Source organism: Drosophila guanche, unplaced genomic scaffold (assembly GCF_900245975.1).
Source record: "Drosophila guanche unplaced genomic scaffold, DGUA_6, whole genome shotgun sequence".
NCBI lineage: Eukaryota > Metazoa > Arthropoda > Insecta > Diptera > Drosophilidae > Drosophila > Drosophila guanche.
In genome coordinates, this window is record NW_022995750.1 from 5,664,437 (window position 1) to 5,680,578 (window position 16,142).

The 16,142-nt window shown below is 40.8% G+C and overlaps 1 protein-coding gene across 1 annotated transcript; it reads left to right on the forward strand.

Annotated features, from left to right (window-relative positions):
• Positions 1–5,749: 5,749 nt before the first annotated feature.
• Positions 5,750–7,491, forward strand: LOC117586384 (probable citrate synthase, mitochondrial). The gene is made up of 4 exons (XM_034276414.1): positions 5,750–5,830; positions 5,901–6,863; positions 6,927–7,318; positions 7,355–7,491. The coding sequence occupies exons 1-4, from the start codon at positions 5,765–5,767 to the stop codon at positions 7,416–7,418; spliced, it is 1,485 nt and encodes a 494-aa protein (XP_034132305.1). The 5' UTR covers positions 5,750–5,764; the 3' UTR covers positions 7,419–7,491.
• Positions 7,492–16,142: the final 8,651 nt, after the last annotated feature.

Here is a 16,142-nt window from a genome sequence, read left to right on the forward strand (position 1 = left end):
TTTTTGGTCAAATTTAACACACGACTTGCTCGCAACTTTGTAATTAAATCTGCTACAATCAAATTGCATGCTCTTTTCAGGCTCCCACTCTCATCCCCTCTTGTCCCTGTCTCTGTATCTGTCTCTGTAAGAAAAACTTGAAGATGTTTCGAGGAAAATTCAAGGCGTGGAAAGTAAGTCAACTTAATGTCGCTTGAATATCCACTTGGGTCTGAGAAAGGGAGAGAGGTGGAGACGGAAAACAGCGATAAAGCGAGATGGAGTACTTGGGAGGGAAAAATCTTAAGAAAAAATGTGATGCCATTTATTTTAATTTGCAAGAGTCAAAATGTCGAGATTTAAAGTGAGCAATGAGTGTGGCCAAAATGCGACGCAGCTCAGACCAAAGAGAAACTGAAACAGATACAAGAATACAGATAGAAACAAATGGACACAGAGAGAGAGAGAGAGAGAGAGGAGGACAGACAATAATGTCCAAAAGGCAGTCTCGTTCCGTATTTAATTCCATCAAGATGGGTCCAGCCATTTAATTGATTGACTTATGACCCATTAAAAAATGTTCTCTTGAAAAGAACCATCTTAAAATGTTGAACCTTATTTAGGTAACGAATACTTCGATTAACTTAATCAATGAAAATCGCTTTGAAAGTTCTATAAAAATCTTAACATGCAGATAAATAACTCCCGACGGGCAAAAGGGATCAACGGCAATGGTTCCCTCGGGTGCCAGTAGATTTCTCGTACATAAGATGTGGCCATAAAACTAAATTGATGCAGCTGAAAGGTCAGGCAAAATAAGTTTAAAACAAAGGGAAACAAAATCATAACAATATTTTATTGGTTATTTATTTATACATATATTATTTTTGGATTACACTTCAAGATGTATTTCAGTCCCCAGCAGCTTATGGGCTTACCCTTTGTGGTTTACTCTGAAAATACAAATAAGGCATTTTTCATATGGAACTTTTCCACTTTTCCATCTGCTTTAAAGGCAACAAACACCAAAGATATTCACCTGCAGGATAAACGACATTGAAAAAGTACACATCACATCGACTGTGCTATGGGTGGGATGTGGATGAGAGTCCTGTACGTACAGTCATCAGTCTGAAAGTTCTCCTCGCTGGGCTACTTTCGGTACGCTGAGTAATGTGAGTGCTTCCGCTTCCACCTCTGCCTGTCTGGGATGCGATGGGTGAGTGTGGGTGTGGGTGTGTGGCTGGACCAGCAGCCACTTCCGTTGCCGTTTCTCCTGCTTTTTAAGTATACTTTTACTAAAGGTATATTGTATTTTACCAGAAGTTTGAAGCATATTCAAGGGAATTAGCAGTCCGTCTGTCCGTCTTGCAAGGATTCATTTTACAGACTTACAAGACTTTGGAAAATAAAGCTCGTTTGGTTTCTAAAGGTAATACTTCCCAGCTCTTAATTATTAAATGAATTAATTTTAAATTGTATATTTACCATGGTTAAGATGCATCTTTAAGAGTATCGAAAGCATCCCAAGTTGCGTTTTCCTTTCCCTTTCTGTTGTATATATATTTATACAAAAAATTTCAAAATACTTAATACCCAATTTGCCCCACAGAGAAATGTTATGCCACTCGTGGCAGTGCGGGTAGGGGTCGGGTCGGTGCTGAGAGGATGTACATGTGTGTTGTGTTAACTGCTCACCACTTGGCCGCATTTCCTTCTGGGGTTCCCACTTGGTGTGTGTGTGTGGCAACTGTGAGATAAAAGCATATTTAGCAAGTTGAATAACTTGTTGGTATCTGGGAGCTGGATGCAAACACTTGCCGGGCAAATGGTGCTTGAACGTATTCCACTTTGATTTCATTTTATATTATTTCATTTTTGAGAAATAAAATCCATTCAGCATTTTTCGTGGGACCTGTGCCTGGCATAAATCTGGCAAAAGGAGCCTGTTACAAAATGAAAAAAATGAAAAGCTGGAGAAGCAAGTGTACTTGAGGACTTTAATGCCTGGCACTTAACAGCTTAATTACTCATTATATTCTCAGTTTACCCAGTCATTTAATCAGTTATTCAATGCAGGCCGAAGGTAAAGGCGCATTTAATGAATAATTGAGCCAAGCCAAACGGCAATAAAACATTTATTAACAATCTCAGCAGCCAGTCCTCGGGTTATCTGGAGGGTGGGTGCTCACGAGTGTAATTTAACATTGATTCCATGCATTTATCGTTCGCTGCACACCGTCTGTTTGCTGCCGGTACACAGATATGAAATATTTACTTCGTATTGTCCGTGTATAAATATTTTCCCATCATAAACAGAGTGAGGCTCTGCTTAATGCTTGTGGCATTAATGCCATTCACTCCAGTTGAAGAACTCTGATTTCGAAATATGTTCATGAGATATTTCAGTAATAATATTGGTTATGTTACAGGTTATTGATACCAGAAAGCTTAGATTACATTAAAAAAAGCATTCAAGAGTTGAAAAAAATTTAATTATGGGTTGTATTAATAATTATTAATATTATTCTATTAAATTTGGATGTTCTTGAAAAGAACATAGGGGAAATAGACCTCTTTAACTTCATTCATTATTTAGATACAACTTCCAATCGTAATATACTTCCGTTCCAAAACTTTTGTACTTTCAACATCTTTGTTGACCCTAAAACACTCCGACCCTCAAGGAGACCACGTCCTTGCTACCCATTTGTCAGAATCAGCGCCCCGTCGTGACCCGAAGCCACGTGAGTTACTTACAACGAGAATACCCCGCCCAAAAAGGAGGAGATCAAATCGAAGCGACACCCGTAACAGGTTCGACGTGATGTCAACAAAAGCCAAGCAATATCAACCTAACCGGCGACTCCTTCACACAGACACATACACATCCCTCTCCTACAAACACAAAGGCACACACGTACATATGCCTGGAGAACTTTCATTAGGGGAAACGTCAAAGTTCGTGAAGGAGCCCACTCACTCACGTAAGCTCATTCGCTCTCTCTCTCTCTCTCCCTGTCTCTTTCTAATGGAGGAATGCCATTCCATCGATGGGGTTTCACAAAGAACGAGTTCGTAGAAAGTATTGTAATTGCATTTGCATATGACATTGCAGTTAGGATAAACTCTAAAAAAACTCCTACCCCTAATACAAACACCTCAGGACAAACACCAAGTCAAACGTTGCCAACTAGGAATACCTTTCAATTTGTTTCTGACTCTGTGACCCCTCTCTGCGATTCCCTGTGTGACTGTCAGTCGTATCTATCTGCCGTTTTTTGTGTGTGCAGGAAAGTTAGGTTAATAAAATGATTTTAAAGTTTTCGCTGCCTTGGATACAACACTTTCTATTATGCATTAAGGAGCAGCAACAAAATTGTTTTCAACCTTTTCCCTTTGGCCATTTTTTTTGCTATGCTTGCAGCTCGTCTCTGATTCCGTGAAGTTTTCCAACAACAAAGAAGCAAAAAAAATGATGGCATGGAGGTCGAAGCATTATATACGCTAACAATGCGCATTCATCGACACCTGCAGTGGAGCAACGTGAGCGTATAAGATCTATAATTAAAAAATATTTTTAGAAGCGATCTCTAAATACTCGAATACCAATTAAAAATTGAACAAGGCTCATTGTCATCCCGCAATCCCGCTGCAATCCAAACTGACTTTTTAGGTTCAAGCATCGGCTCTGAGTCGAAAAACCCTTCGAAAGAGTATATAATGAAAAGAACTAAGACCAAGTGGAGTCAAGTGGATGGCGACAAAGGGAGAAAGAGTGCCAAAGAGAAGGGAAGAATGGGGGAAAAACACGGAGGAGTATAGAGAAAGTTGCATGGAGAAGGGCATTGCGGGTGGTAGAGTAAGATAGATACCGTTGCTGACAGCTGCTTAAGTGCGAAATTCGATTTCGTATTCAAAGGCGTTGTCCACGCCAAGCCAGAGCAAGAGAAGGAGAATGAGAGATAACGATTAACACACCGATACTTATATACCCTAAATATTATACCATCAGTAATTAAAGTAACTCATTGGTAATCTTCTCAGTACATGGCCCTTAAAGCTTTATATGCAGTTGGATAAGGGTTCCTAGATGCTGCTTGTTTAATTTATATGACCTGTTTTTATAGGAAGCCTTTTCATGTTGCATATAATACCCCTAATCTCAAGGGTAAGCCAAAAAGGTAGAGAGAGCGCATAAGAGTGAAGGGAAATTATTTAAACTTGTAATGAACCAAACACCAAACCTGAAGCGGGAAAAAATACTGTACTTGTGAAATTTATAGGGGCGGACAAGGACATCAACCGGAGAAGAGGCAGGAGACAGTAATGGGAGCAGGGGCAGAGGGAGAGGGATATATAGTAGCGAAAAGGAGAAGTGGCAACAGGAAAGGGCCCACAATAAAGAGATAAAACTAAGACTAAAAAAAAACTTTATACAAAATAGGGGGAGTGAATACCATTTTACACAAAACTGCCGTCCTTCGGCTGGGCAGACTCTTGTGAAACTATTCAGAAGCCGAAAAAAAAGGCCAGTCAATGGCTTAAATGGCATTTGAATGGAGCCAGGGCCGCGAATTCATTTTCGCTAATTGAATGTTAATTAATAAAATGAAATACGAATACACCAGAAAAAAGATCCAGTAAAATAATGAGTGGATAACGTCAAAGTGGGATAATTTCTGGCTGAACGGCCACTCACAAAGACCGAAACGGACAGAGAGAAGAGTACGCGAAAGCGACGGCCAGAGCAATTGCGAAAGAGACAGCGATATATATAGAGTGGCTGGAAAATTCCTGCGAGTGCCATCAAGCGATAAAGTTTTAATTTCCATTTGATGGCTGTTAGTGAAGCAGCAAACAAATTATTTTTTATATACTTATACGTATTTTTTTTTAGTTATTTGTCGGTCGGTATCTGTGTGTAAAATATGTTTTAATTAAAAGCAAAGTTGTATAGTTATTCCCCAGGCACTCTCTCGCTGCGATTGCCCCAAAGCTGGACAAAAATCAGAACTGCAAACAAGCAAATATAAATTTGTTGAGCGGCGGAAGCTCCGGCAAAGACCAAAAAAAATTCCCCAAACTGAAAGGACCCAATGGGCAAAACTGGCGAGTGAAAAACGCAGTCAAAGTACCAATTCCACTTATTCACTAACACACACACACACACACACACACACACACACACATGCTTTTTCGCTTTACAGATGAGTTGACGTTACGGTAGAAATACCCGCATGGCAGAAACTTCAAATAGATATTTAATTTTTTTGCAATTTCATGTAGAGCTGTCCTCCCCAACTGGGAAGCATTGGGTTCCAGAAGTCACAGAAAAGGTGTCCTTCAAGCCACCAGAAATAGTGGCAGAAAGAGGGTTAAATATTGCTGGATGGAGTAGTCAAAGTACTAGAAAGGAAGCAAGAGGAGCTCTTCTGACCCATGACCCAGTAATTGTGTGCGCTGCTAATGTTGGGCTAAGAAGTTATTTATTTTCATAATTTGACATTTGTTTAGGTGAAAGCGTCCATGGAAATTTGTTTCTTTTTAATTGATAAATACATGATGCCTTTTAATATTTTGATTAATTAATGTTCAACAGTTTTGTACTCAAGCACTCCCATATCTAAAAATATGTAATCTTGTCACCTTTTATTTAACATTTTGATAAAATTTTGCGTATCCCAATTTAGCCGTCAGTCGTTTGCTAGCAAACGAGAGGCAGCTCGAAATTCAAAATTTTTTGTTTTAAATTTTATGTTTTTTATTTTTTCTCTCCTTCAATATGGGGAGATCTTTACTGAAGACCCGGTCTAGACAAGTCTTGAAATGTGGAGAGTATTATTGGAAGGTGGGTAATCCATTAGATTCTCGAACCGTATTCCTAATAATCAGCCAATGGTGAACGGAATAACTCGCAGCTGAGTTCCCTGCGATCGTACAGCGATGGTGGCAGCCTCAAGGAAGTGCTGGCCAAGAAGATACCACAGGAGCGTGAAAAGATGCTGGGCATCAAGTGCCTGCACGGCGACAAGAAGCTGGGCGTCATTAAGGTGAGCAACGTAATGGGGGGACAGCGAGGGCTGCTGCTCCTCATGTGCGACACCTCCTACGTGGATCCCAACAAGGGCATCTTCTACCGCGGGATACCACTGAAGGAGGTGTGCGCCAAGCTGCCGCGCACCCAGAAGGGCAGCAAGGAGGGCACTCCTGAGGGAGCATTCTTCCTACTGACGGCTGGGAAGATGCCCAACAAGAAGCAAGCAAAAGCCGTGACCACGGAGTGGCAAAAGCGTGGCAAGCTCCCCGACTACTGCTTCAAACTGCTGGACAGCATGGACAAGCGGGTGCATCCGATGGCCCAGTTTTGTGCGGCGAGCGCCGCTCTCAATCCGGAGAGCAAGTTCGTGGAGGCCTACAACAAGGGTGCGAAGAAACCCAAATACTGGGAGTACATCTATGAGGACTCCATGAATCTGTGCGCCTTCCTGCCCACCGTCGCGTCGGTCATCTACTGCAACATCTTCAAGGGCGGAAAAGGAAACCGCAAGCTTGATTCCTCCAAGGACTGGTCTGACAACTTTTGCAACATGATGGGCTACAAGGACAGCAGCTTTGTGGATCTGATGAGACTGTATCTCATTCTGCATGCCGATCACGAGAGCGGCAATGTCTCGGCCCACACCACCCAACTGGTGGGGTCGGCTCTCAGTGATCCCTATCTATCCTTCTCGGCGGGCATGTGTGGCCTGGCAGGACCACTCCATGGATTGGCCAACCAGGAGGTCCTGGTGTGGCTGGACAAACTTGTCGCAGCCATTGGCTGTGAGCCATCGGATGAGCAGATACTCAAGTTTATCAACGATACGCTGAAGAGTGGTCGGGTACGTTTTCCTCCTCGCATACCTTTGAGTTGGAAAATCATCCATAATCCTATACTCCTTCAGGTCGTTCCCGGATATGGTCATGCGGTGCTGCGTCAGACCGATCCTCGCTTTTCCCTGCAAAACGCCTTTGCAATGAAGAACTGCAAGGACGATCCGGGAGTTAAACTTGTCACACGGCTCTGGAAACTCATACCCAAGGTGCTGAAGGAACTGGGCAAGGTTGCCAATCCCTATCCCAATGTCGATGCCCATTCGGGTGTACTCTTGCAGCATTATGGCATGAACGAGATGAAGTACTATACGGTTCTGTTCGGCGTATCCCGAGCCTTGGGCGTGCTTCCTCAGCTGATCTGGGCCCGCGCTCTGGGTGCTCCCATTGAGAGACCCAAATCCTTTACCACCGATTTCTTGTGCAAGTTCCTTTCGAAGTCGAAGAAGGGCACGAAGGGAAAGTCGGGCAAAAAGAGTAGTAAGTGCGGGAAGGGAAGGAAGGGCAAGAAAGGAAAGAAGAGCAGGAAGAACAGGAAGGGAAAGAAGTCCAAGAAGTGTTGAAGGTCGAACCATAATGTAGGGGAATATCATTGAGGAATGTTTTGGCTAATTATAGAAATACAATTTGAATATATGAGTTCATTTGCATATTCATATACATGTGTGCTTGACAAGAGGTAATTGGGTTTTGCTGTCACTCATTGCAATCGTATGATTTAATTTCAGACTGACTTTGATATTTATGGTAGAGAGGTAGAGTCGCCGCCTAGAGGCATGCCCCAGCGACTATTAATTATGGCCCAGACAAAAGTACTGCTTTGATGTCTGCGGCTCCGTTTCTCTCTCCGTCAACCCGCCACACGCCTCGTCTAATATTTCCCTCCAGCTTCTTAATATCTATAATGTCACTCAGGCCTCAATCTCAGCCATAAATTAGTTGTGTAATAAAACCGCCAGAATAATTAGGTAAATTAATTAGTCAATTTTCAAATAGATTTCTGGTTTTAGTTTCAAATTACGTTCTGCCTTGAAGTCCACGGCTTGTGTGGTTAAATCTCAGTAAGGAAAATACAATTTCATACTCAATCTTTGGCGTGAGAAAAGAGAATCCTTGTTTCAAATTCAGGACACACTATTATTGTTTCCCCGTGGACAAATCAAACTTATTAATATGTGCATATAAAGAGATGGCCCTCGCCGCTCCCCACTGAATAGCATTCAATGTACTCATGATTATTGTAATTTTTGTAAAAGCATTCCATCAACTGATTGATTTCTGTTGAAGTTTCTCTTTTGTTTGTCTCTCGTACTTCTCATTCCGATTGTATTCCGCACTCTCTGGTTTTTTGTTTCATTTGTGGAAAATTTTGCTATTTGTATGAGTGATATTTTATTGTTATTTCCCTCACCGCAGCATCGGTCTCCTTTGGGGGGAAACTGTGCCCCTGGGGTAGCCTTAACCTGGTTCCTGCTTTCCACTTGAATGCGATTTTAATTTTTCTATTTGAACACATTTGGTTGCTTTTTGTTCCATTTAACAAGTGACCCAATTCAGTTGTTGATATAGTGTGGAAAATAATTCTCTCGCCATTGTATATCAGTCTTCAATTGAGTCTCAATCTTCTTATCGCATTATCTATGCTAACAAAAATGCATAAAATATTTAAAATCGTATTTAAATTCATCCACTTTGAGTCCCCAGCGAACCTTGACACTCGACAGAACCACATAAATAAATTCTCTGCTGCTCGTAAAATAATCATGATTATGAGTTACTTGTTTCCATACGTCCTTAACTTATTATTAATTGCTTGGAGAGTATGAGAGATGTATGCTGTGGAGGTCGGTAGTACGGTGTAGAGAGGTGTTTATGGGCGGGCAGACGAGAGGAATGAGGGGATGGAATGTAAATGATAAAAGTTGAAATATGTTTACACAAGTTTGGCGGGGAAAAGTAAGCTGCAAAACGTTTTAATAAAAGCATTTACTATTTTCGCCAGCAAAGTTATTTTATTTTATTGTTGAGGGAAATCACACAAAAACTTTTTTTATTGCAATTTTCCCCACCACCCCACTCAGTCAGTGTATGTGTGCGTGTCTATTTTTTTTGTTTCAAACATAATTTGGAATTTTTTTGAATGGGAATGGTGTTGGCAAATGCAGGCTGCATTTGGTCTGGCTTTGGCCTTGGCTGCCCAGAAAGGGAAAGCGTTCCACTCACACACACACACACACACACACTACCATGGACAAATACACCCACTTGAGCACGCACACTCACAGATACAAACGGCATAGTGGCAGGGGGTATGAAAGTGTTCTGTCCGCGAGTGAATGGCGAATAAAACACATCCGCATCAGCCATGTTCCGTCCTCGTTCATGTGGTCGCTGCTGTCCAATGGAAAAGAAACTAAAAACCCCAGGCTCGATGACAACGACTAAAATGTATCCTAACAAACATATTTTGGCCTACGAATATGAGGGGAAAATATTATTTCCATTCTGCATTTTGTCTTTGGTCGATGGCAATGTTTCATCTTCAATATTCATTCCACAAATCAAACACATATAAATTATATTTCTGCAGACAGGTGCACATCGGTACTGCTTCCATCATATCTTAAATACCCTTGAAATGTACTGTGTGTCTTTTCTGTATGTGTATGTGTATGTGTATCTGTGTGCTGAGGCGCTGCATGTGTGGTAGCAGTCATATACAATGTTCGCACATATGCCAAGTTGCTTTCAGCCATTTGCTGCAATATTAAAACAAAAGTAATGCGAAAAGTGCTTTCCGTCCCTTCTAACCCCCAACCCCATGATGCTGCGTGTTGTCCCCCCCCCCCCCCCCCCCTCCTGCACCCTTGACCACCCATGGCACTCACAGGGTAGGAAAAACAAAACCATAGATTAAAAATTGTGCAAAATTGTGTCTGGCAGGCAACTATGTTGGGATATTTTAAAAACTGACCATAGAATGGCATTTGCCATACCCATTGATGTGGAATGAATGAAAGAGTATGATGGGATTCAAGTTGAAGACGATTGTATACAAATTTCTTGATTTTTGATGATTGATTTTGAATGAGAATGGAATGGCGTGAACAATATAAACAGTACAAATAATCTCTGTTAGTTTTTGTATATAAGGGACAAGAATGGAGATCAGTGAAGAAAGGAAATGGAAAGAATATAGAGATCATTGGTGGACTCCTAGATCTTTAACATTTATAGCCCTTTTCCCATAAAAAATACAATGCACCAACCATTCATAGCACAAGGGAAACGAACTATTCGACTCACTGTAGGGTCATGCATTTCTCATCTCTGGCACTCTGTTAATTTGAATACAAAAATAGTCTCGGAAAAAAAGCCACTCGAGTGTTGAGTGTTAAAAACTTTCGCTTAAAGGCCCTGCTCTATCTCTCTCTTTTCTCTGTTTTTTGGCCAACAGCAGTTTGTCTGCGGTCTCATTTCATTAACTTCCTTCCGGCCAAGAAGCCAGAAGAAGCCAAGCTGAGGCATTCGCCATGGACTTGTACTCCTTTCCTTGGCCCCATATCTCTATAATCACTTTCCTTGTCGGCTAGCAGTACACGCAGCTGAAATTTGAATATTTCTCTTGCTCCATCCCAGCTCTCTGAGGCAATTTTTATTTGTCCAAAACCAAGAGAGAGGAAGCCAAGAGGGAAATGCCATAACTTCCTTATAGACCGAAAACTTTATGGCTCTGGCAGCAGCTGCACTCTCATCCCAAAAACCCCCTCCTCATGCTCCTTGTTATTGTATTATAATGGTCTCTGGCGCGAGTCGGAGGCTGGGAATGTATATGCTCGAGTGGGATCTGCGTATGTTCTATTTTTTAAGATATGCAAAATAAGTTGCAGTTACTTTTGACAAAAGCAGCTCGCAGACAAACACATCAGACATTGTGGAATATTATTTTGCACGAGTATATGTATGTGTAGAGTAGGTACAAGAGCTATTACACTCGTTAAGAGGTATCACGAATTTAAAGACATTTTTAGTCTGCAACTTAGCATAGTCAGTTCTGTAACGTAAAACCTTTATCTTTCCAAAAATAATACACCCGTGAATAACTTATAAAAGTTCCATATGCTTCCACATCACTTAACTAAAGTTCAATAAAATTTGTTGAATTATTTAATATGGAAACTGTTATTTTTACAAGTGTATCCAAAACTGCGACTTGGGAAAACCTTATGCTTGTTTTATTTCTATTTGGCTGAGTGAAAAGTTTGTCGGGTACGCAGGAAAATTATAATTCTTCCTCTCTAAACAAAGACTCGCCCAAGGAGGAAAGGACATTCTACTGAAAGAGTAGAGTGGCAAAGGCAGTTGCAACATCAGCAGTGGCAGTAACTGTTGGCTTCCATTTGACAGTGGCCAGGAAGTTTGGCTGTCCGCTCGATACTCAAATAAATTGCATTCCCTTACCACATGATAACTGCAGTTCCAATTCTCTTGCCAAATTTGTACTTTCTTAAAATATAATAAAAATAAAATTGTTTCCCCTTAATTCTTTTCTTTAAATGCATTACAAATGCTTCCTGAATGTTGATCCATTTCTGTGATTGTTGGTCATTCATGCATTTGTTTGAATACTTTTTAACTTAAATGATTTGTTTAATTAGTTCAATTTGCGGCTCTGTATTTATTGGCATATTGAATCCAATGAACACGTGTTAAATTAAATCACTTTTAATTACAGGTTAATTAAATACAGTACATACTGCATGTCCCTACTGTTTCAGCTCTGTTTCAAGTTAAACGCAATTTTCTGATATTTGTTTGTGCTGCTAATGAGAGTCGGAAAAAATATAACGAAATTAATGTTTATTTAATGGTACAAAAATAATAGTTGCGAAAATAAAATGATTTATTCTTAATACACAAGTATTTAAGTTCTTGTTTGTATTTGCTTCATACGTCAATGTAGACAACTTTCCATTCTCTCCGTTGATTCCTTTGGCTCCCTAACACTTGTACTTTTCAATTTAGTTAGAAGTTAACGCCCAGTTAACCACCTCTTCTCCAGGCGGGTTTAACCGATTCATAATGTACCTGAAATAAGCAACTGAAAAAAGAACTTTACGAGTAAGTGCTTACCTAACATAACTCTCAAAAGTTTCTAGTTCAACTTTTTTAGTACCAGCATTTCCTAGCAGTGTTTCCCTGTCTAGTGCTCTACATTCCCCTTTGTGGCACGCTCTCCCCGCCGCTTGAAATGGCTCTCTGGAGCGCTCACTATTTCATTTTCCAGTCGAAGAAATATTCGCACATAGTTTTGCCCGACGGAATGTGCTAAAAGAGCCGGCAGGTAAAAATAATTGCGATTATACTCGCCATTTTTCCGCACAGCAATGCTTGAAAGCTTGGGAGTGGCGTAGGGAATGTTGGGCTAGGGAAAAAGAGAGAGCAACAGACAGACGGAGAGCAGGAGAGAGAGTGGAGTATAGCTCTCTGGGGCATACAGGAGATGGGGCTCATAGATGCCTTTTCATGTTTTTTGTGACCCCTTGCAAAGGGTATAACAATTTGACTAAGTTTAAGACATACACAAGGGTGCCCTAAGAACTTTTGACACTATATTGTTTATATTTTCTTGATCATTATCAACATCAGACTTGTTTTATTTTATGTATGCACATGTGTGCTTTTATGCGTTTCCTTTATTTTATATTACAGCTTGTAAGAATCGAGCTGGACCAGGGGTATCCCATTCTTCGCCAGACATTCTCGTTTTTCTGTTAGCATTTCTCTTTTCCTAACTCTACTCTTATTCTACTCTTCCTCAAACTCTTCCTTTTTTTGGTTTCTGTGTGAAATGGGAAACCGCGAACGCTCTTTGACTTCGTGCCTTTTGACTTTTGTTGGTTACAAGGGGAAGTTTTATTAACGGGGAAACTAATCAAATTAAATCTAGAAAAGGATGGGAAAACGTTGGAAATTTCTGTTCAGATAATGAGGAAGTTGAGATATTTTGTCAAGTGCGATCCAGACACGCCGTTGGACAGACAATGGGGTTTATGAGTGATGGCCTACGGGCAAAGCATAAATTATGCAGTGCAGGCGTTGGGATAGAAGATAGAGACAGGCAAAGATATTGGCAGGTGATGAGGCCTCTGACAGGTCTCTGATGAACCAGCCGCTGTCAGCCTATAAATAGGTGTTTTGACTAATTTGAATGGAACACCGGACGTATGCGTAATGCGGAATGCAATTTAAATGCAGATACCCAATCTCTCTGGCCATCACTCCCACTCTATGAGTACACTTCTAGCTTAATTACAACCAGGAAAAGTTTTGCCGCATTGTTTGCAATTTGGTATCATCTCTTTTTGGTCATCGTCCTTTGCATGGAGCTCATCTGGTTGGCGGAGCAGGGGCCTCTGTGTCTCTGTTCTTGCTTGCTCTCTGGGCCATTGTTCGTTGAATTAGATTTTGGTGAATGGACTGCAGTTGTCGCTTATCCTTATCGCCTTGTCCTTGTAATTATCAACAGACAACCAAGGTGTCCTGCCCCGGCCATTGTTTCCCGCAACAGCGAATTATGCTTTCCACTCGGCTTGTTAGATAAGATAAGCCAGAGGCAGAGGCAGAGCCAGAGCCAGAGCCATAGCCAGACAGAGAGGAGAGAGATTTTGGCTTTAAGGAAGATCTACTAGAATCTTGGGGCAAGTTTTGGAACGTCTTTAATTAGTTATTACACATTTGTGGCACGTGTTGCTTGGCCTTTTCTCGTTGCTAATTAATTTATCATTGTTCTGGCATTCGTTTTGACATCAACCAACTCCGGCACACAATAAATTTCTTTCGTGCTGCTCCCCCACTTTGGGGTTTCATTAATAATTCAGTTCATACACGACTAAGCCAAACTGCTGAATTGAGTAACCAAAACTGGATAAATTAACTTCATCCTAGGCGGTGGCAGCAGCCTAAGAGCATCTGCTATCTTCCAGCTCAGCCACCTCCTTCAATCCCTGAGATGAAAATCAATACGTTTGGCATTCGTCTGATGTATCTTCAGCTATTTATTTCAATTTGTCTATCAAGATGACACAACAGGGGACGAACGAACAGAGAAAATTGAAATTAAAAACTTTCAGACGATGTTGATCAAGAAAAACGTCGCATCTTGATATGGAAAATTTCCAAAAAATCCCATGTACGATTTTACTGCGTTGTCTGTTCGAGCTGATGTTCTTGCGGTTTGGTTCATTGCACTTTTGTTTGTTTACTTTGCAGATACATTTTATTTGTAAAATACTTTTGCGGTTAAATGGAATTTGTATTTGATTTTCGTTGGAGATTCAGATTGATCCATTTTGTATTGTTGGTTGTAAGCTTAGTGGACAACTAGAGAACTAGAACTAAATTACATTTTGGTACATTTTCCCATAATAACTGATATTTTGTATACATTTTTCTTTAACTATGATTACTTTTGCTGACAGATATGTTTTTTCAAACTTGATTTCCCTGCTCAATTTGATGTGTTTTAATTATAAATTATGGCTGTTGGCGCACATAACGTTTAGCCGTTTAAATTCGCGTACTCCGACTAAACATTTTGTGGCTTTTTTGCACTACATGGTAATCGCTATTGCCAACACTTTTATGCTCGCTCTAATTGCATTTCACATGAGGAACTTTTTACAAGAGAAAAAGTGCCTTACATGTACATTATGCAGTCTGACTGTCATGTGCCCGTCATCACATACATATACACAGTACTCCAACACTCCAACCATATCGCATTCAACTATTTGAACAGCAACTGAAATGTGCATAAAAACTTTTACAATAAATCAGAAAATTCGCAAAACATTACACACTCGCTCACATATGTACTTACATACATGTGGAGAGGCGCAAAAGTTTTGTTACATTTTGCAACAGCAAATGGAAATTTGTTTACCAAGCTGTTGATGCTGCAGGCCCTGATATTTTATCTGTCCCTGAAACAGTTTCTATTATATCCGAGTAATTTCCAAAATTGTGGCACTATCAACTCATGTTGCGAACATTCCTCTCTCTCCCCCAAATATGATGATAATTTTTTGGGGGCTTGTTTGCTAATACCGGCATCAGCTAACAAGGCTATTGTAAGCTCATTTAGCAGGTGTCTCTGTTATGGTTGCCTAAGCGGCTGTAAGCTTTATCACGAGTACACACAGACAACCATCGAAGGGAGCGCGCTTAATCAGTTATTAAATTGTTTGCTCTTCGTTAAATCCATCAATGCACACACACTGCCCAAGCACAGGATGTCTGTGGATGTATGGAGAGTAGCCCAGTATGGTTGGGCACTGTTGGCGAGGCCCAGTTCCAACATCTAAGAACCCATTGAGCACATTGTGTGCGTTCAACTATGGCACAAAACAACAAGGACCAATCCCAATGGCGAATTCGAACAGTGGTGCTTGCACTGCAGATGGGAAGATTGAATTCACCTGAATTTCGCATATACATGGATACCTTTACGTTTTCTATATCAGATGTTCCATCTCTTGACTTCCATCTCCACTACGTTTAAATCTTTAATTGATTTTCCCTTCATTCAAATAATTTCTTACCACTGTCTCGACGGAAGTTGACTCTATTGTTGGCGGGTGGGAGCAATCAAAGTCCGTGACGAATGAACGATTTAACGATTATGGCGATAAAGAGATTTATCGATGAACAAATCAACTGAAACAATACTCACACACAGACTCAACTCTGCTCTGATCTGCTCTCCGCCTAGAAGGAGGCCCTATTCGCGTGTGTTTTATTGAGCACTTGATTGCACTCACTTGAGGGAACGATTAAAATCGATTTAATTCATGCCAGGCATAAATCAGGAAGCCAAAAATTCCCCAGACAATGTATCTGTTGGCGAAGGTCAAGATGGGCTCTCAGCCGCACATCCTGAAAGTGATGGATGGGGTGTACTAAGTATGGGTGGCATCTGTCTCTGGGAGTGGCCTTCAAGTGACAGTACTCGTGGGGAGCGCGAGACGGACAGATAGACAGTGAGGGAAACCATACATCATTCATCATGGCTGATGATTTCTGGCCGCAAAAAAACGTTGTTTGCATAGGCAATAAAACGAATACAATGTGTGATGAAAGGCCTTTTAAATGCAAATGTTTTATTTATATTTACCAACCGAATGAAGCGAATGAAACGCATTATTGATTTCACTATTGTTGTCTTTTCCTTGAAAACCGTTGCGCAACATCGATATACTCGTACCAACAATGACAAAGGGCTGTCA

Excerpts from the sequence above, each read along its gene's own strand:
- LOC117586384 (XM_034276414.1), top strand. The coding sequence starts at position 5,765 with ATGGGGAGATCTTTACTGAAGACCCGGTCTAGACAAGTCTTGAAATGT. Across the intron at positions 6,864-6,926 it reads ATACGCTGAAGAGTGGTCGG|GTCGTTCCCGGATATGGTCA; the intron begins GTACGTTTTCCT and ends ATACTCCTTCAG. Across the intron at positions 7,319-7,354 it reads AAGAAGGGCACGAAGGGAAA|GAAGGGCAAGAAAGGAAAGA; the intron begins GTCGGGCAAAAA and ends CGGGAAGGGAAG.